The sequence below is a fragment of the Strigops habroptila genome, chromosome Z (assembly GCF_004027225.2).
Source record: "Strigops habroptila isolate Jane chromosome Z, bStrHab1.2.pri, whole genome shotgun sequence".
Lineage (NCBI taxonomy): Eukaryota > Metazoa > Chordata > Aves > Psittaciformes > Psittacidae > Strigops > Strigops habroptila.
The window spans coordinates 66461215-66483887 of record NC_044302.2 but is presented as its reverse complement, the minus strand read 5'-3'; the positions used below and the strand labels follow the sequence as shown (position 1 = coordinate 66483887).

The 22673-nt window shown below is 38.9% G+C and overlaps 1 protein-coding gene across 5 annotated transcripts in view; it reads right to left on the bottom strand.

Moving 5' to 3' along the window:
* The window catches only part of SLC24A2 (solute carrier family 24 member 2), a 115731-nt gene extending 94184 nt beyond the window's left edge, over positions 1-21547 (bottom strand). For 3 of the 5 annotated variants that reach the window (XM_030470655.1, XM_030470651.1, XM_030470654.1), the window contains exons 1-2: positions 21451-21547; positions 18454-19527 (exon numbers count right to left, since the gene is read on the bottom strand). In XM_030470655.1, coding sequence (XP_030326515.1) covers positions 18454-19389 — 936 coding nt within the window. In that variant the 5' untranslated portion in view covers positions 19390-19527; positions 21451-21547. Of the gene's footprint in view, positions 1-18453; positions 19528-21240; positions 21396-21450 lie in introns of those variants that run through there. The other 2 variants (XM_030470653.1, XM_030470652.1) reach the window with 2 other exon arrangements.
* Between the last annotated feature and the right edge of the window lie 1126 nt (positions 21548-22673).

Genomic DNA, 22673 nt, shown 5'->3' with positions numbered 1-22673 from the left:
TCAGCTCTGGTGTGATTCTAAATGCAGAACCTCATTAGAGGTACTTTGAGGAAAGCCGTTTATTTCAATAAGCTTGCTTACATTCTGTGTGCTCAGAGGCAGAATATATACAATCAGATTCCTTCAATTAAAAAAAAAAAAGGCTAAAAACTGAAATTATAATATTCTTGTCTTTCAAGCTCAAAAAATACAATGTTGGCATCTGACTCCCAGAATTTAAGGTCTTGAAGAGCAAAATACTTTTGCTGGTGTGTGCCTTGGAGTATTTCTTTTTACTACTGCCAGAAATTAAAAACATACTTTTTGTGAGTACAGTCTGCCTGCTAAAAGTACTTATTTATTTGTATATTTATCTTTTTGCCTGCAACTTTGGTAACTTACTAAAAATCATCCAACATACATCTGGGCATTTACACCAACTTATTTGTTGTGCATGATGTACATGATGATTGATCTACACCACAATTTATTACCTTCTGGCCTAAAGTCTGGGTAACTAATTATCTGCATAGTAAAGTGAAGCATGTTTCTCATTAAAGTAACTGTAATTATGGGGAAAGAAATGTGATACCATACTTTATTATAACTACAGTGTACATGCACTAGTTTTCTGTTACTTTGAGCTCAAACAAAAACAACCGTATCTCCTCCCTGCCCCTCTCCCTAAAAACACGAAGGTGGAGAAAATAAGAAATATATCTACAAAAAAATGTTTAAGATGATCCTTCATTATCTCAGCTGCTGCTGAGCAAGACACATTACCAGGTTTCTTGTCTTTCCTCTGAGGAGGCACAGCTAGGACACAAAGACAGGCTTCCAAGTCATTCCCCTACAAAACTAGGAGCCTCTATATTTTATTTCTGCTCTTTTTAGCTGAGAAATTGAACAGGATCTTAAGCCCATTAATTAAGGATCAAACAAGTGACTGTGTGCTCTGGCTTGTAGCAGTGTGGAGAATTTGCTGCTCCCCCAGGAGATCAAGCCCTATGACAAACGCCATGATGAAACAGCTCTAATCAACAACAGCGAGGCTGGCCTGTTACAAGAGATGTCATCCCACTTACTGGAGAAAGTGTGTTTTAACAATAATCCCATTTCATCATCAGACTGCCTGGGTACTGCAGTTCACAGCTGAAGAGAGAAGCCACATATGCCTATGAGGATATGTAAAAATTGTTCAACATTTTTGATGTCAGTATCTCTGACATCAGAGGAACAACCAATCTGCAGCATTTTATACCCATGCTGAAACAGCATACCCTCAGCCATCTCTAATGGGCTGAATCAATATACACTCTTGGTAACTCTGAACTTTAAGGGAGTTTAAATCTAAAAAATTAAGTTTAAAGGCTTTTTTTTTTGTTTCTAATTGAAATGTCTTATGTAAATAACATATTTTGACTCCACAATCCAAAAGAAGGTCACCAGATGGCACTATTACATATTGTCTTTCTGATTTCTTAATGCACACAAAAAGTTTTTAATTGTGGAAGAACTGGTAATACTGTTACTGTAGCACCACATTTATTTGGGGGCAAGTGTGATGAGTAGCATCTCTGTTCTTATCTCTGTGATCTTTACAAATTCTTCCACAAGAGCTGTCCTCTGAGAACCAGATGCTCTATCACAGATTTAAATACAGACATAAAAAAAGGGAAGACACTGTTCTATTAGTTATGTCTTTCTCTCCTCAAGAACTAGCATGTATCTGTAATGGGAACACATCACAGCAGGAATGCACACACATTTGGCTATGCTGATTTCTCCTCTGTGGTAGGCAGAAATCCTCTGCTGCCATTATACAGAGATTAAATGCCCTAGGCATACTGTAAATATGTACTTTTCTCAATTATACTGACAGAGAGCCAGCATATCCAAGCTGCACCTTGGACCTAATTAAAATGCATCTACACACCTATTAGCAAAAGATTGCATAGATGACTGTCAAAGCTGACATTTGAACCTCTCTCTTGACTGTCCTCAGCTCTTTCTTTAAAAACATCAGCAGAAATATTAACCTCAAGACTCCTAATTGATATGACACTTACAAATGGCCTGAGCAACTCTTGATATTTGTATTTTATAATGGCAAACCATTTCTCATTTCTGTGGCTACTAATTAGTGATCCACTGATGTGTGAGTCATGATTAATTCCAAAGTATGTTAGAAGACTAACTTAGGACAGTAATACAGACTTCCTAATGCTTTAAGGCTGTAGAGTTTTTTTATCTTTGTTCAGATATACTTTTGTTGAAACCTTATATAAGCTGCATATTATTTTTTCCCTGACTCATAGCACAAAGAAACAGACTCAGCAAATTATTATTTTACTTTCCACATATCCCCATATACACATTTTTTGTGAACTGTATCTCATACTCCAATAAACTCATAACTGGTGAAACAGTGAAAAAAATCAGGCCATGAACTTTTATCTGATGAAAACAGCCAACTGCCACAAAAAGTCCCAAACCATATATGGTTGACTGGATCTACCTCTGACCAAATACAGTCACTCCTCCTATATCTTGACTATGAGTTTTTACAATAGTAGCATTACTAAAAGAAGTTTACTTCATGACAAGTGTATCATTGGCATACATGCCGTGTTGGAGATAGTAACAACCTTGCTAAAGGAAGAGATTGCGAAACATCAGAAACACAACTGTTTCTGCTGACAAGGAGTCTAACTTTTCAGTATTACATCTAATCTTCCGCTCTCAATCAAACTTTTCCTCCTAAATTCCAATTTGGAGGGTTCATGCTGTCCTGGGCATACAATACCCAAGTGGAACTTAACCAAAACCAACAAAACTGCCACCACAGTGCCATGGAAGCACTGCAAGCACTCACCACACACTCAATCATATGAAAATATAATTTATTTTTTAAGATTTTACGCATTTTACAAAGAGTAAATTCACGCCATGGACGTACTATTTTGTCTACAGTAGTACCGTATTTTGAAAGTTGCTGAATAAGGCTGCAAAATTTTTCACAGGAAATGGTGCTGCATTTTACCAATAGTAACATACATAAACACAGATACACTCTGTATATACTTCTGCTCACAGAAATGAGCAGTTCTGCTCAACACTAAGCTTTATATTAATCCTACATAGCTTTATGAACTTAAGAAAGCTTCTTACGTTAGGAGCACAGCACACACCCTATGGTAATAGTTCTGTTTTTCTCTAGAAAAAAAGATTTTCAGCAAATTGTCCTTGCTAGGGAGGTCAATACTGGACAATACAGGCTCTCGTCCAAAACAAAAAGTCGGAAAGGTACAGGATGCCAACAAGAGTTTGAAAGTCCTGCTTCTCTTTACACAATGTTTGCTACCAAGCATCATCTTAATGGTCATCACTTTCTGTAGGGTATGCTGCAATTAAACTGAAGCTGTTCTAGCACTCTGAATCTATCCAAAACCCATTAAAACCAACAATGGTGATTTCTATCTACTGCAAAACAGAAAGCCAGCCTCACGCTGCTGGTCAGCTTTCTGCAAGGTGCAATCCCTGGCTAATGCTTGGACCTGAAAGAATAGGTTCTTCTGCTCTTGGCGTCAGGAAGCACTTTGCTATGTAGTCTTTCATAGGCTGCCAAAAAGGGTTAAGTCATGTCTCCTTGCCCAAAACCTGCTTGTTTTCCTTATTCCCCCTTTGCTGTAAGAAGCTTGGTGAAAAATTGCAACCAGTGTGGGCCCTAGAAGAGGTTAGGGAGCACTGGCTGAGGCTTGGCATTGGCCAGTCCTTCACACCTCATCGCCTACGCTTACGAGTAATGTACTTATCTCTCAAGAGAGGTGCCCAGCAAAGGGCATACAGTAAAGTTCCATGTTGTGCCAGTTTTTCCATGGCAAATGGATAGTGTTGCGCAAAATCTGTGGTTAGTATGAAATAATACATATATAAAAATGAGGTATAGCATAAAAACCTTAATGTAATGGGAGGAAATTTGCCTTTTAAAAATACCTGTTTCTCATTATCAATTTCCTATCCTTGCTCTTTTATCTTACTCTTTTAGCCTTACTCTTTTTCTTTATGCTGATACATGATGATGCTATAATTGCTACTTTGACAATTCATTGATGATGTCAAAAAAGAGTGGTGGGCAGAACACACTGCAACAGGAACAAACAGGTGATGTTCTGCATTTCATGAGTGAAATGCCACTGTCTTCTTGCCATACACAGATATCGTAGCACTGATTATTTTAATGCAGTGACATTCAAGGACATCCAGGGTTGTTTTATTTTTTCCACAACTGAATAATGCAGGCATATGATTTCACAAGTCTGAGGGGATCTGAAACATGGTGAAAGAAATTACTTGCTCAAACTCAACCAACAAGTCTGAATGAGCCACAACTGTAACCTCATTTCCTCTCATCAAGGGTCTATGTGCACATATGCTTCCTCACAGTAGGCTCTGTTCTCTCACTATACTGTAAAATATTTGTATACAACAATTAGCACATAATTGTGAAGAACAAACTTCCAAATGCAGTGAAAAGCAGACGGAGCAAGAACAATGTAATCTGAATTTTCATAATTAACCACTCATTTTTCCTTTGGAAGCTGGAGTTGCAGAATCCTACCATGGGTGTTTCTTATTATTTTAGGGGCTGTAGACAATTTAATTAATTAATTGTAAATGTTCAGTCTTCCACATGGAAGGCTAAGTAAAATTTAATTAACTAGGTAATTAATTAATACTGTAATTCTCTGAAAGTTAAAATTACACCTCCTCTTATCAAAAAGATAATCCATAAATCTGCTATGAATATTAAGAGTCTCTCTGGCTACAGTGCCAGTGACTTTTCTGTAAAATAATAGTAAGACTCACTTTATAGCTTATTTGCAACATGCACCTCTTTGGAACCACATGTGATACCTACATACTGACCTGAATAACAAGGAAGCAACTGAAATGTTCACAGACTTGATTAACACCTAAATAAGCATTTTCTTTGCTTAGTGGCAGAGAAAACCAGTAATTTTAAATCAACCCTATCTTTAAGGTCACCCTGTGCAAAAAACACATCAGGTTGTCACCCTCACCACAACCTAATGCAATTTCAGGTGTTAGAAAAGGCAACACCATGATATGTATTAGCTATTGCTATAAAAGCACAGGGGATGGCTTTTCAGATTTTACCAACCTATTGCTGGAGGTGACAGCCCAGGCTAGTTTTGTCCCATTTCAGGTTAGGAGAGGATTAATCCTTATAATAAAAGATATATGTGACTTTATTATAATATAAGAAAGTCACAATATTGGTGGGGTATTGGCCGATTACCAGCTGAACATAAGCCAGTTTGTACCTAGGCAGCCAAGAAGGCCAATGACATCCTGGCCTGTGTCAGAAACAGCGTGGCCAGCAGGGCCAGGGCAGTGATCATCCCTCCGTACTTGGCACTAGTGAGGCTGCACCTCGAATCCTGTGTTCAGTTCTGGGCCCCTCACTACAAGAGAGGCATTGAGGTGCTAGAGCATGTCCAGAAAAGGGCAACAAAGCTGGTGAAGGCTCTGGAGAATAAGTCTTATGAGGAATGGCTGAGGAACTGGGGTTGTTTAGTACGGAGAAAAAGAGGCTGAGGGGATACCTGACCACTCTCTACAACTACCTGAAAGGAAGTTGTAGTAAGGTGGGTGTCCATCTCTCCTCCCAAGTAATAAGAAACAGGACAAGAGGAAATGTCCTCAAGCTGTGCCAGGGGAGGTTTAGATTGGATATTAGGAAAAATTTCTTCACCAAAAGGGTTGTCAAGCATTGGAACTGGCTGCACAGGGAGGTGGTGGAATGACCACCACTGAAGGTATTTAAAAGCTGTGTAGGTGTGGTGCTTAGAGATGTGCTTTACTGGTGGACTTAGCAGTGTTAGGTTAACAGCTGAACCCAATCTCAAAGGTCTTTTCTAACCTAAATGATTCTATGATTCTACAAAAATGCCCACATTTTCTGACTGATCATAGAAGTAAGCTGAGGAGACTCTATTCATAGGTCAGCCAAGACAGCTAAACCAGATTAATGTGGGGCCAAGAGTTGGATTCTGCAATTGTCTGAGTCTTGTACTTCTCATTGGAAATTGTGAATGCAGATCAATTAAATCTGAAAATTAGTTAATCTGCTTTTTATTTTTGCATACTACTTTTCCATAGGAAGACTAGGTTAATTGTAGAGAAGAGTTCTCTTCCACTATATCACCTACAAAAATGTGCCTGTTAACTAACTGTAGAACAGTAGCTTCTCTATATTTCAGAAATAACTGACTTTACCCACACCCAGTATTCCCCTTAAAGAGACAGACCCCCTAAAAGTAATGAAGGCAGCAGTGATTTCTAGAGATGAGTTGTCTGATTAAAAAACAAACTATTATGGGCTCACCATGTAATAATTGCTTTGAGATTCATCAATAATTGAGAAACTACCCACGTGACAGGACAGATCAGGCTGTGGAAACATTGAGTGCCTTTTTCCAGTTCAAATCCAAGGGCACAGAAAGCTGATAAAGCCTGGTTTGCTTGCTCTGAAACCTAAAGAAATTGCTTCGTTTGTTTGCTAGGGATGGTTTAATATGGAAGGAGAGCAGCTCAGAGGCTTGGAATTAGACTAGAGAAGCAGCAAGATTGTAATTCTCAATGTCCACTTCTGGACTTAATTTCACTCTCATCAAAATCAACAGCAAAACTTATCATTAACTTCAAATGTACCTTATACTCAGTTTAGTCCTTTCCCTCACAAAAAAAAAATTCTTGGAGTCATAAAAATCTACACCTACACGTTTCTTCAATTCCAATTTCCTTATTGAAGGAGGGACAATAATGTTAATGACGGGAGGAATTCTTAATCAGGAAATCTACTAACATTTCAAACTTTGGCAAAAATGGCTGCTAACAAGATTATGCTTATCAAGATGCTTCAAAAATAACATGCCACTAAATTAGAGCCTCACATATGGTATCTGGTTTGTTTGCCAGTTTCCACCACACCTCACCACTGCTGTTTCTATCACCTTTCTCTCAGATGCCACATGTACTGCCTTGCCTCAAGACCATTTTGCCATCAATATGCTGACCACTGTTTTTCTTGCACGTAGTAATCCAATCAAGCAAGCAGAAATAAACCTTCCTACAGCACACCATACAATGTTCTACAAGGCTTGAAAGCCACAAGCTTCTAAGAAGATTAAATGAAATAGAGAACCACATCTCGACCCTTAAATCCAAAACTAAGGCGTGAGTTTGCAATTCAGTCCACGCCTGTTACTGAGCCTATTGCTGTTATTTTAAAATGAGAGTCTGTCGTGGTTTAAGCCCAGTCGGCAACTCAGAACCATGCAGCCACTCGCTCACTGCCCCTCCTTCTTCCCCTCTGCTCCCAGAGGGATGGGGAGGAGAATCGAAGGAGTGGAAATCCCATGGGTTGAGATAAGAACAGTCCAGTAACTAAGGTGTAATACAAAACTACTTCTGCTACCACCAAAAATAATAATAATAATAAGGGAAATAACAAGGGGATAGAACATAAAACTAAAAAGGGGGAAAATGAAAGAAAACAATAAGCACAAGTGATGCGCAATGCAATTGCTCACCACTTGCCAACTGATACCCAGCCCAACCCAGGCAGCCATCTGGGCTTTCCGGGTAACTCCCCTCAGTTTATATACTGGGCATGACATGCTGTGGTATGGAATATCCCTTTGGCTAGTTTGGGTCAGGTGTCCTGTCTCTGCTTCCTTCTGGCTTCCCATGCCCTCCTCACTGGTAGAGCATGAGACTGAAAAGTCCTTGTTTGGAGTAAGCACTACTTAGCAACAACTAAAAACATCGGTGTGTTATCAGCACTGTTCTCAGACTAAGGTCGAGACTAAGTAGACTGCACCAGCTACTAAGAAGGAGAAAAATGACCACTACAGTTGAACCCAGGACAGAGTCTGTCTTTCTTTATGCATGTCCAAGTGTGAGATTATAAATCAACATTTATTTCCCATGGCCCTCCTTATGAAAGAAGAGGTTGCATGTTTGGGGGATGCTAAATTGTTTGGGGGATGCTAAATATGTATACTATATATTACCTTCTAAATACGCTTATAGAATTGCTTGCAAGCAAACAACAGACAAAGGAAGTTGTCCAAATAATTAAGTCATTTCAATACTAATATATTTTAGAATACTTAGTTTAAATATTGATATTTATAACTAATATATTTGCAAATGTACATACTAATATATTTGCAAATAATTAAGGACTGGATTTGGTGACTTTTCCATTCCTTTGCTTAAGAAGACTTATGTTTTCTGGGTAGATACTTTAAGTGAAGAAAGTAATACTTCAAATTCATGTCCTAAATTACAGCACAGTTTCTTGCTTATGTAACAAATTTTAGTTATTGTAATTCCACCTGTTGGCCTTCCATGCGAGTAAGAAATGGCCTTTTCTCTGCATGAAATGTCATGTAGCAAAGAATGGTGCCCTGAACCATTCCCATGGTAGAATCAAGTCCTGATTACCTCACTGGAAAGTGAGAAATCATCCCTCTCCAGTGATGCAGACCTTCTGTTTCTATTTCTGCGAGGCACAGGATAGCAAGAATTACTAATATGATACATTAAGGTATAATAAAATATGTCAATAGCTCAGTATGTCATGCCCTCTGCCTCAGACAGAAGTGATTTGTTGCTTGGAAGGAGTCCAAATTTAAGGAGAAAACACAGACATACTTTCTGAACAGCTAATCTGGAAAAAAAAAACCTATGAGAAATGTGCTGCTCAGAAATTTTAAATATCTGAGTAAATCTTACAGAAATGGGTTACTAGGCAGAGGACAGGTGAAATGATGTAGGAAGCATGCAAATTACCATGCTATGGATCTGCACTGTGTCTCATTGACCTTTTATATGGCCTGCATGGCACCCTGGAGATTCACAATTATGTGTGCACGTGTATACATAGGTGTGACCATATACATACACACACACACAAGTGGTAAATGGTTCCAGTACAAACTGACAATAAGACAATGAAAAGTTTACAAAATTAATTTATTATAACGTGTAGAGTTGGATTCTGAGTGGCAGCAAGTAGCGATTTATCTCAGAAACTGAACACAAAAAACGATGGCAATATTCCTCTGAAATTCAAACCATTATGTTTCTCTGACTAAATTTTAGAGGAATTTTGACATTGATTTTGAGTGAGAGTAGACTCAGGTATCCTGTCTGTGACTTCTGGGGAGAAACCTGAATTCCTGTGCCTGCTTCGAAGATAACATGGGTCAAAACCTCATTATGAACTGGAAAACTTAAGTGTTTTTCATGGTTTTCAATATAGAAAACCATGAATTTCTTAATCCAAATTTTGCAGAGATTATTACAATTATCATTCCATCATTTTAAAATTCAACCAAAATGAAGCCTTCAAACATGATATGCTTCCACCCAGAAACATTCTAAATTAAAACAATATGTAGCAAATAAATACAGTATTAAGAATAAAGCAGAAAAATAGGAATATTTAAATAAAAATAAAATTACACAGAAACAAAAAATATCTGCTAGGCAGCATGACGCTTTCAAATTACTTCAGATGACTGCTTTAAGGATATATAAATAACTTAATACCATGAACTATTTCTAACTACTTCTGAACAGAGCATTTCTGGAGTTCCAAAATCTGGGGCTTTTTTCCACTCCAACATATGACTGCCATAAATTTTAGCTAATTGATAACTTGGTGATTGTGCCTGGTAGCAATAAAAGGTATTTAATTAGTAATTTGATAAAAGCTTGCACCACAAATTAAACTACAAAATTAACATCTGATTAATCCCCAGAGAGGTGCTTATCTTCTGGCATTACAATCCCTGCAAACTTCAACCTTCTCCCTCAGGCAAAAGCCTACATAACTGGACAGGTCTCAAATGATGTCCTGAAGGTCACCAAACACAGCCTGTGACAGCAGACGTGCCTTTTTCTTTAGTGCTCTATATCCGCTCGAGCTGTTTTACAGCAATGTGAGAGGGTGAAAAGTTTACACTAGCTGGTTATGCAATAAATGTCACTGGTATTACCACTGACTTTAGACTAGACTCCCAGCAGTAAGCAGTTAAGAGGTGATAAAGCAGGATTAATTCCTGAGGAAAATTTATTATTAATTTGTCAGTGTAGTATACAGTACAAACTCTCTGCTATCTTCATTCTTCCTCAAACAAGAAATTATTTTGCATCAATCTATTCATACGTTATGTGTAGCACTTTACAGCAGTGTGAATATCATTGCACACACACCTTTAAGCCTATTCTGACACACTCACCTTAGAAGAAGTCATCCAAGATCATTGCTATTTATGGCTATTCATGTAAAATAATATAACTTCAATGACACAGAGGACAGTGGAATAGTAATGGAATAGTGCAAAACAGAGTAACTGAGCAGTAAAACTATTCTTTGCACCACCCTGATGAAATTGTGTCTGACAGACAGTAAAATTACCCAAGTGAGCCACTGTTGACTAAGGCAGAGCAGTAGTGATAACATTAGATAAAGCCACTTTGGAGGCAACATGAGCTCTGAACCCTCCACCTGCTGTAGAAACAAGTATACAATCAACACTTAAAACTCTCACTGCCCTTCCAAGCCATGAGGCTCAATTCTACTGCCAGCAAGCCAACGGCTGATTTTCCAAGCCTGCATTTTTTTTCACTTCCTCTTTTCAGATAGGAACACATGTAAGCCGACTAACCACCTATGACAGCAAATATCAACTTTGAGGAAATAGTTACAGGTATTGCCTGCAAAATAATGAAATACATGGTAACGTACCACAAAATACTTTGTCAGATGTAACTGGTTTGCCAAAGTAAGCCCTAAGGCTGCTCTAACTTAGGATTTCCAGTTTGCCTGCACTTACTACCACGATTACACGAATTTCACACGCAAAAATTTACAGCAAAACCAAACTAAACCCAAACCATCAGAATTGCCTGTTTGCCCAAAAAGCAAAAACAGAGCACCAAGATGACTATTTTGACTTGGGTCCTGTTATACAAAAGATGTTGCCTTCTAGTAGATTGACTGATACTTGAAAAGATCTATTGATAAATCATATAGACAAATAAACTATTTCTTTAAATTACCCCAAGACCGTTATCTGTAACACAGAATCAGCAACTCAATGACAGCTTGGATGATGGGGAAAAGACTGACGGTATGCTAACTATATAGAAGGGTAAGCACGTAACAATGTACATAAAATTACATAAACGATTAATCGTATTCTTCTTATCAGGTATCACAGATGGCATTTATCTTTTTCTACCATGAACTACAGAGGGGAGGAACTATGATTTCATACAGTTGTCTAAGCACCTAGTGTGATGGAGACCAGATTATCATCTCAGGACTTTGGTATGAAAAATAATAATAACTAAAACATTTGTGCCTGTGTTAAAACAGAACATTACAGAGTCAAGAGTATTCTATAAGAAGGAGTTCTCATTGACATCCCTAAAGTCCAGAATTTTGAAATGCACAGCTAAGTATAACCAGGTATTTGGTTTGTACTGATAAAGAAAACAGTAATTTTCAAGAGAAGTACTTAATGAGGGGGTTTGGATTAAAAAGCCAGTCAACTTTCTTTTTCTAAAGCACCTCTATCTCACTTTATGATGCATTAACAACTGATCTGTGCATAATAAATTTATTACAATTACATGATTTTCATCTATTTTGTCACTGTAGGTTCTGAAAGAGTTGCCAGTGCAAAGACAGAATTTGAATTTAGTTTGTGCCAATAGCTCACTTATTGGTGCACAGATTAACACAGCCACCCATTAAGTTAAATAATAAAAAGTGATATTTAAATAAGAGCTGGCTGAAATACAAAGGAATATGGCTAATCTAGGTTAAGGTAAAAGAAATACCATTCTTTATTCTACAGAATTAGTAGTTTGAAGGTTAGGCAAAACATTGTAGGTGACTACAGAGAAATTAAGAAGTCTTATTCTTTACATTAAAATTTATTTTATAAATAGCAAAAAAGGCTGCTAAATAGATAAGAGATGTCTTAATCAATTGTCATAGATATTACAACTATTTATTTGTACTTATCTCTAATACATCTTCCCATCTGTTCTATACCTTGTGTATAAAACACTTTTAATACTCATTCATCCCACATAGATCTTTCAAAGCGTAAACTTTCAGATGTTCTTTGTCTCCGTATTTCTTTGCTTTGCTGATTAAAATGAGATTCTGAATTTTGGTTGAAAGGGCCAATGGAAGCTATTTTAATTTTGAAATACTGGTACTGTATTGATTGCTGTTTACCAGAAAGCATTCACTAGTTTTGTACGTTTGTTTTCTGTACCTAAGAGGTAAAAGGTTAATAAATGTCCAAATCCTACATTGCCTTACACCATTTTTGTAAGACATATAAATGTCCACCCACAAGTGACAGAGAATAGGAACCCAGACCATATACTTTAGGTTTAGTCCTTTCAAAAGCTTTCTGCATAGAAGGTTTCTGATTTCTATGGTTAAAAAGCCTGCCTCAGCAAACACCAAACAAACATGGAACTTCCCCAGCCATTACACTATGCAAACTTCTGCATTGCTTTTGTTATAGGATTTTCTTCAGTATGAACATACTGTTTATCCATTACGCAGTAACAAATTGAAATTGGTTATAATCTTATTCTACAGTTACAAAATCAAGATGCCTGAATTTTTAGAAACAATTTCAGAAGAAGAAAAGACCCAAAAGTGGCTGTTTTCTCACCTCTACAATTGGCAGTGGAAAACTTACTCCTGATAATAAAACCAACAAAACCTCAGATCATTAAAGAGGCAGAAGCACTTCATCAAACCTACTTTTCTGTCATGTGGCCCTGGCACTGTAGTGCTACCTGCCTATGGAGCTTTACCACTCAGAAAGCCCAAGGCCACCCTTATGTCAGCAGTGCCCAAAACATCACTGTACTGTGGCACCAAAATAACACTGCAACAAGCACTGCCTAGGGCAGCTTCCACCACCCACATCCCACAGTTCAGAAAGACAGCTACCTACACTGCCCTTTAAAAACACAATGTGGAGGGCTCACTATTGCCTCTTAACGCAAGAGCAGAAGAAGTAGGGGAGTCAGTTGTGCCTTGCCACACAAGATTTTTATAGGATGAGTTAGGCACCACGAAGTGAGCAGTGAATATGGGACATATGCATATAATTGCATAAAATTTGAGCACTCTCACCACCAGAATCTGAAAAGGTTGTAAGAGCCACTAGATTTTGTTTATTATTCTGGGAGGTAAATCTGGAGAACTAGCTTGGGGAAAAAAGTAGAAGAATGTGGATTAGATGGAAAAGAAGTGCCATGCTGCTCCACCTGGGTCTGACATTTCTGAACAAACCTGGAAGCGAAACTACAGCATCTGAAGATGTTCACTGTTCAAAAGTGAAGCTACCTCAGAGTTCAAGTGCCTCCAAGCAGGCAGACATTTGGAGGTCTGATATGCTGATCAGGGGATTGAAATTCTACCTACAGTCTCCTGTAGCTCCCACATCCTGTTGAGGATCTGGACCAAAGTATCCAAGACTGAGATGTCACAAGGTAAAAAAACTTATAAAGTCTCCAGACTCTGGGACTGCATATTCCTTTCTTTGTATAGCTTTTAGCACAATGAATTTAATCATGTCTGGAGTTCTGAAATACAGGATGGTGAACATTAGCCAACACAGCTGGTTTTGTGCAGCCTCTAAGAAGACTTGACTTCTGACTTCTTTTTAATTACATATGCTTTTTATTTTTAAATATATTGATGGGTATGTTGTCTCCTTGCTGTTAATTAAAGGTTGCACAGTTTTGCCCTTCCTTTTTCCAGCACAATTAGCAAGCGTTGCCTAATGAATCTTAGTGGATGGCCATGATTTAAGTGCGTTTAATCTATACTGCATTTCCACGCTGTCACTTTCTGTTTGTTACCAGGGTAGATGATACTCACAAAACCAAGAGAATACAGTGGTGAAAACCACTATAATCATTGCTTTGTAGTCAGTAAATTACTGAGCAGCACTAAAATAAACTGAGAATAGTACTCATTTTACTGTACTAATGGTTGCAGGTATAAAGTATCAGCCTTTGGGTATGTCAGTAATAGCCTTAAATTGAAACAATACTAAATATTCAAGGCAAATTAACAGTCACTGCTACTGGACTAAGTAAGTTAACACAGAAGTAACTTGAAAGTTTTTGAGATAATAAAAGCAGATAAAACATAGGGCAGGGGGTTTGGAACTAGATGATCCTAAGGTCTTTTCCAACCCTAACTATTCTATGATTATGTGATTCTATGATAACTTAAACCCAGGCTTTTAACAAAACAAAACATGGTACAAGGACAGCGATGATGCTCATGTTTCAAAAGTGCTTAAAACAATGCAACCACCTTGGATACATTAGAATGCAAGATCCAGATACTCATAGCTCTGTATTCACACACGTTCGTTTGTACAAGTAAGCTGACTGCGAAATGCCTGTTGAATAAAACTCCAATCTCCCTGTAAGTATGAAACATTGCTTTAAAATGTGGCGGTGAGAGAAGAAGAGCTATTTTATAAACTGAGTTACAGTTACTGGGTCTGTGGATTCGACATTAAGAAACCCTGAAAAAGAACTGTTCAGGAGTTCCAACCAACTACAGACATGGATCTTCTGCACATTCCAGTTTTTCCTGCATGCATACAGGTAATTTATGTTTTTCCTTAAACAACACATATTAGATCATACATTATAACAGTGACTGTCGTGGCACTGTTAATACAGCAACCAATTAGAGAAGTACCTAAAAATACTGTTGAAAACTTTTCCTTTAGAATGCAAATACCACCATTAAATACAATGAGGCAACACTTGAGATCAGTATAGATCTTTAAATATCACATACAAGCTATTCAAGTTTCTTAACACAACAAAATTGGCAATAAAATAATGTCAAACTATGTTTTGTTGGTAAAAATAGCTCATTTTCCAAATGCAGTTCTCTGTAAATGTAGAAAAACTGTAACTGTCTTGTATATACCATAAGCTATTTATCTAAAATGGTACTGTCAGTGAAACAGATGTCACAGCACAATATCCCTGTGCCACCCACATTCTGTTCTCCCAGTTGCCAAACAGAACTGTTTTGAGTTATTTACTGAGTGATCAGATTCAAGTATTTTTGCAGTGAACTCCATGCTACATTAAAGAAAAAAAGTACTTGAAAACCAAAACGTAATTTCACATGATGTGTTACCATGATCTAATATAGTCAATATGTCTTCACCATTACAGACTTTGAAAAAAAGACTGAAATCTTAGCAGAAGGTCAAAAAAGTCTTATTTTTAAGAATTTTGTACATCAGCTTTTTCCATTGTCTTCCCATCCATTATACTAAATTTCAAGCTTCTGTTTTTAAACATCTTCACTCAACTGAGGAACATGTAGAAATACTATCAGTTTTATCCCCAGTCCTAAAAAATCATCTGTTCTTTGCAGCATAACTGCATAAAGCCTAAAAATCATGCCACACAGTAAATTAGGCTTGAAGGGACTTTTGGAGGTATCTGGTGGCAGGATCACATTACCTACTGTAGGACCCATCTGGGGCAGCCCACAGGGTTCACTGCCACTTGTCAGGGACCCATCTTGGTCTGCATTTGCCACATGCCACGCTACTTTGTAGGACTGTGCCATCTGGTTTTTATTCCATCCTTTCATGCTGTCTTGCTTTGTCATCTTTCCTCCTTTTTTCCATCCTTGCCACAGAGATCTCTGCAGTTTATTGGTATCAGGCTTCCTTAAGGGTGAGAAAGGACATGAGACTATCCACAGTTCAAACAATGCACCCCATGAACTCTAAATGCAGAAACCTTGTAGTCTGTTCTCATCTGTGTCACCGAATTGTTGCAAAATTCAAGTTATCAGATTTTCTCAACCTGTACCCTTTAAGAAACCAGGCTGTATTTGTTTGAAAGCTTCGGAAGGCAAATAGGAAGCACAATTAAATTCATATGTAGTACTCTGTCTGCATTCACATTTTTAAAAGTAACTGACGCACCAAAGAAAGTGAGATCAGGAAAAAAAAAGTAGTTCAGTTTGTATATTCACAGTTTTCTAGTACCAAAAAAAAGTGCTTTAGTTTTATAAACAGGGATGAAAGAAAGGAATCTACAAGACATCTAGAGATACATATGCACTCTAACAACCCAATTAATACATTTAGAGCAAATGACAGCTAAACAGGAAAATAATCTCATATCTAAGACCTTTTTCTTATGGGAAATACTGTCCTTGAGAATGTAAAACTTTCTTCAACTTTTCAAGATAATTCAATAATAAAAGTACTGAAATTCATATTAAAATACATTTTGGTACCTCAAGAGGTTTTTCATCTGATGAGATTTTTACTCGTTGACACTTGTTTGCTAATAAGCCATCTAACCCTTCAACTATCCAGCTTTATGATTCCTTATTTAGACGTCTCAACTTTGTTGAGCTGCTTTCAGATTACAACACAGTCTTAAAGATAAATACAGCAGGCAAATTTTTTAGCAGAACACTTGCCAGTTTGGCAACAGCAGAATCAACAACAGATAGGCAGAAGAATCATTGGTTAGAGGAAAGAAGAGAATTTTGTATATACTCCTGTAATAAAGTTCTTTCAAAGAAAGAGAGAACAAAAGAGAGAACGAGAGAATGAGAGAAGCAAAGTTAATAGAACTTTCAACTCTAACCTAGCAATTTCAGAGAGCTGCCTAGCAATTCACTGACCTAGTACAGAAAAAAAAAGTGAAGAAATTTCCATTAGAAACAACGGAGATTGCAAATTCTGAATTTGATATACTAATTTGATTTTATACAATTTTATTTTGCATTGACATAGCACACTTGTGATGACTGGAAACAAGTTATAGATTCAAACCTCCTTCAAATCCAGTTTATGGGCAGATGAAGGCACATTAAACAGTTCCTTCATATACCGTAGTCTCTCTACCATTACACACATTTAGCACAAATTCTCAAGGTACTTACAATGCATTGTGAAATATTACATTATTTAGAAACCAACTAATGTAGCTAAAGCAGCCCTTCGTTAATTACAGCCAATACTTTGTTGGTGTTGATCCTTCTTTTAATTTTCTTAAAAAAAAAAAACAACAAAACAACCAAAAAACAATTACACATTTTGAGAAAAATGAAGCTAAGCATGCTGATTTTGGAAAAGGAACAAAACAAAAAGGAAAATATAAAATTACAAGTGTATAGGTGTTAAACTTGGTTAGACAATTTAAAAAATTGAGAATTTTCTGGGTTTACTTTTGGAGGACTTTTTGTGGTTTGTCTTAAAACTGAGCGCACCTGCCCATACTGCTAAAATATCACTCTCTGTCTTCAAAGTTAGGAATATATGCAGAATAACCAGTTTTCTGTGAGTCACAGGCCGATAACCCCTCTGTCTCTCTATCCTTCTGTTTATATGCCTGCACAGATCTACTGGTGGATTGAGTCTTCTGAACTATTCATAAAGGGCTGTTAACGAGACAAAATAGTGAACAGTTCCCTGATGCTCTGAATAACTAGTGGGTAATAAAACCTTACCTGATGAATAATTCTACTGCCATATAAACCCAGACTTTTCAATTTCAGTATTAAATTTCCAGTAACATACTGCTATATATATCAGCATTTATGGGTTCACCTTCGTAAGTCCCCTGTTTTAAGAAAAGAGCTGTTTAAAACATAGTAGTAATTGCTGAAGACCCACTGACACCTCCATGCATAAATTCCCTTCCCTACTTCTATTAGGCCAAAACTCAGTTTGCTAATCCCCCTGCCTAAACAGAGGACCTCCACCTTTTGCTCTTGTGGTCACTGTTTTTCCAGACATTTTTTCATGTAACTGCCATTAACTACAATCGGAAGTTAATACTGTATATCAGTGCCAGTAGATAAAACATATGTATAAAACGCCTTAGTATACTGAGTGATTCACTTTTTTGAGGAAGAAAGTGCATTACAAATCTTCAAAAAGCCAAATTTTGTCACAAAATCCTCCCCAAATATTATTACTGCTAAATCCAAAAGCATAGGGAAAAATAGTAGCTACATCTCAGACCTCATCAATATGACAAAATGCTGAGTAAAGGTCTACATCTTTTTGTTGGCATTTTTTCTTGATTTCTGTGTGATTAGGATCATTCTGGAGTTAAAAGGTATTGATTTACTAGAAGGCTACCTCATGTTTTACATTTTCAATCCTATTGAAGGGATTAAACAAAAAGACCTTTTTAGAAAAACATGAAACCTTTGAATATTGCTTACTCTACTATATTGGGATCTGTATGATACAGAAGGACTCGGCATTTTAAGGACATTATTACATACATCCTAATTAAAAATTGACCAACCTTTCCTTCAGCATCTGCTGCTGTTACCTTCTCAACCTTGTTCCTGTTTAAAAACTTCTTCACCCATTCTTCCACTTGAACGTTGAACTTCATGAAAGTCACATAGCAAAAATATGCTGTCAGGAGTGTTAAGCTTTCCCACCATATGATCAAGTTATCCAGAAAAAAGATGATTAGCAAGATCAAGTCAACGATGTAAAAGGACACATCTCGAAAGAGTGGCCACCAAGTAAGGTTCAAGATCTCTCTAGAAAATAAAGCACACATTCCAATAACAAACAGAATATTGAAGACAGCAGATCCCACTATTGTACCAATGCCAACATTGCTGTGGGATATAAACACTCCTATTAAAGAAGTGAACAGTTCTGGAGCTGACCCACCAGCAGCCATGAAGGTTGCCCCTGCCACATCATCAGATATAGTCAGTTTTTCTGTGATGACAGTCAAGGAAGGAACAAAGAACTCATCGCAGACTATGGCTAAGGCTATAAACATGTAAATCATTCCAATTACATGGAGGATCACTGCTCCCTTCCTTCTCTCCTCAAGAGAGAAAAGGTCCTTGGGGTACTCTCCCTTGGCATGACCATCTGTTGCATTGTCATGTTCAGCTTCATATTTCATAGCAGTGTATGGGTCTGGACTGCCGTTTTCATTCTGTTCCGTGAAATCCAACAGAGTTCTTTGGTGCCCGTGCACCAGTTTTTGGCTATCTAGGCTGCTGGCCAATGCCATGCTATGTGGTTCCATCTTGAAAAAGGCACTAATTGAAAGAGAGAAAGTGCTCATGGCCACTACACTGACAAGAAGGCCTATAATTCGTACCAGTCTCAGTTTTTTCCTAACATTCTGGTGCCATCTGCAACCGAATAGCGGTTCCTCCAAACACCACTCCTCCAAGACACCAGCAATAGTTTTCTTTTGAAGAGCCATTTTGTGTTCTGTGTGAGATGCTGAGTCAGATGGATTGTTCCCTCATGCTTTTCTCCAGCTTTGAAGTTAGAAGTGCTTTAAGAGTTTTCTCCGAATCAAGTACTTTTACTCTTCATAGGAAGCAACTTCTTCAGTCGTCTTAAAAGGACAAACAGGTATTATTAATATTAGCGAAATAGCATGTGATTAGAAGTGTCTGAAAAGCATTTTACAGGCTGGGTTAAATTTAGACTTTAAAGCAGAATATTACCAACTGTAACAAAAAACCCTGTCACATCCCATCAGACACAGCAATAAGACGTTTGTTTCAGCAGTAACCCTGCAGATAACAGTCTATCAACAGTCAGATCATTTTATGCCTCTCATATGCCTCTGAGCCACTGCTCTCCTCAAAAAATCCTAGTGGAAGGTAAAAGTTGTCCCCAAATGTTGTGTAAAAATGAAGAAACTACTATTTTAATGGATACACCAAAGATTATTACTTTCTGTAATTACTTTTCATCATGATCATGTAACGTCCAAATCTCAAATGCAGGGGCAATAATGTATCAAAAAGCAATCAAAGTGCTAACATGTATCTCATCAGACCTTTAGGCAGCTGAGGAGGTATTAACTGAAATGTTATGCATGCACAGAGCAAGACTATTGATACGTAGGTAAAACACCATGCCAACTATGCTGCTGGAATAGGATTGAAATGAAGATCTAATACATCCACAGTTTAATTTCTCTGCAAAATCGACTCAAGTTTACACACAGAGAACTGAGTTTGCTTCTGGTCAGACCTAGGATACTAGCTTGGACTAGCTAAGACCTCCGGTTTTGGTTTATGTCACACATTTGGTTATGAATGTAGGAAGTTACTACGAATACCTATGTGGTAAATATATTTTAAAAACATTTATCTTACAGATCCTTAAAAAAATAGTTTAAATTTACGTAAGACCTGATCCTGAAACAAATGAAATGGTGCAAAATTAATCTATGTGGGAAGAACCGTTCACGTATGCCAGAGCTGAGTATGTTAGACCAACAGAACTTTCAAATCAGGAAAAACCCCACTACTTAATAAGAGGTGCTCTGGTTACTGATTTTGAATATATGTAATGTAGAAATGCACTGTAAGTTACATTTTCTATGACAGGAAATATAAAATATTTTCTAAATAAAACTATTACTCCTTGCTATTGGAGTCAAAAAAATACTTTGTTACACCACTTTTTCGAGTCATTCGTTGTACTGGCTGAACACTGAACAATCTATTTATCAGTAGAATATTGATTTTGTATTCTCAAATACAGAATTACAAATATGCCCTGCAGTTATTTACATAAAAGTTATTAAGTTATGTGCAGTTCCTCCTGATTTTTACGAGCAGCTTCTGTACTAAGAAGATGTCACAGATTTATACTCCATCTGCAAGACACAGCACCACAGCAGAGATATTTTATTTTCCGTCTCGGAGTTACTGCCCACCGGACTGTCATAAAAACACTAAGCAGGAAAGGCACCGGAACGACGCTACCGCTGCTCTGCGCGATTTACGGCGGATGCGTCGATCACCCCCTCGCCCGTTATAAACCACCTGAACGGGAACGGGGAAAAGCGCCCGGGATGTCCTCTGCCCAAAAACTCGCAGTGCAGCGCCCAGCCAGACCGCTCCCGGCACCCATCCCCTGTCTCCCCTCCCTGCCCGTCCGTCCGCCCGCCGCGGACTCATCCGCGGGCGGCGCGCAGCGCCCTGCATCCCTCGCCCCCCAGCACCATCCTCCCCGTCCCCCCGCGGAAATGCCGCAGAGCCTCGGCTAACTCAGCCCAAGTTTGCACCGCACCGCGCCCCGCTGCACAAACTTTTTTTCCCTCTGCGAAAGGGGAGTGAGTCCCACCCCGAAGAGTCCCGCAGCTCCAACCGCGGAAAGCCGCTGAAAGACTGGCCGGCCGGCTCGGAGCACAGGGCACCCCTCCGCAGCCGGGTACCACCCATGGGGGCGGGCAGAGGGGGAGGGGAGACCCCGCACCGTCGCAGCCCACACCCCGCCCGTGCAGACCGGCGGCGCTCACCCGGAGGCGCGCTGCGCTGCGCTGCACTGCGCTCCGGCCCACGGCCGCTCGACAGGGGCACGGGAACGGCCACCGCCGGCCACGGCCCGTCTGCGGCGGGTGGTGGCTGCGGGGTCCGCCCCGTCCCGCCCCGCGCAGGAGGGGCAGGCGGCGGCCCGCCCCTGCCCGGCGCCGGGGTGGCAGTGCGCGCGGCAGCATCTTCGTGCCTCCTCCATCCAGCCCTCCATCCCTCCGCGCCCGCACGGACAGCTTGGCCAGTGGTGGAACGGGGGTGACAAGCATTTATTGTGGTTTGGGGTTTTTTTTTTGTTGCTTGTTTGTTTGTTTTCCTTTCCCCTTTAGGATGGATTAGCTGATTAACCAAGGTAAAATTCAGTAAAGACAATCAGTCTCAAGGAGTGGGGTAATTTTAAAAAGGAGAGGTATTCTGATCAAAATATCCTTGATTCCAAGTGTTTTCTGAAGCAAAATCAGTAAATGAAAGAAAAGGACATTGCATTTTGGGTTTGATTGTAAGGTGACATGTCTGCTATAAAGTCATCATTAATTTACTCATTAAATCAAAATTACCATTCATTTACTCATGAACATAAATGTCTCCAAACTGCGCCTTGAAGTTGTTACAGAGAACAATAAAGATGCACTGAACACCCTAGAGAACAGGGGAAGTTCTTAGCCACAACTATCCCTTTCTCTTTTGGTCTCCATCTATTTGTCCAACAAATTGTGCTTCATTATGTAACTGCTTCAAGTTTCAAATACAATCATAGCATCATAGAATGGTTAGGACTGGAAAGGGCCTTAAGATCATCTAGCTCCAACCGCCCTGCCATAGGCAGGGACACCTCGCACTAAACCACATCACCCAAGGCTCTGTCCAACCTGGCCTTAAACACCACCAGGGATGAAGCATTCACAACTTCCTCAGGCAACCCATTCCAGTGCCTCACCACCCTCACAGTAAAGAACTTCTTCCTTATATCTAACCTGAACTTCCCCTGTTTAAGTTTGAAGCCATTACCCCTTGTCCTATCGCTACAGTCCCTGATAAGAGTCCCTCTCCACCATCTTGTAGGCCCCCTTCAGATACTGGAAGGCTGCTCTGAGGTCTCCACGCAGCCTTCTCTTCTCCAGACTGAACAGGCCCCAACTTTCTCAGCCTGTCTTCATACGGGAGGTATTCCAGCCCCTGATCATCCTTGTGGCCTCCTCTGGACTTGCTC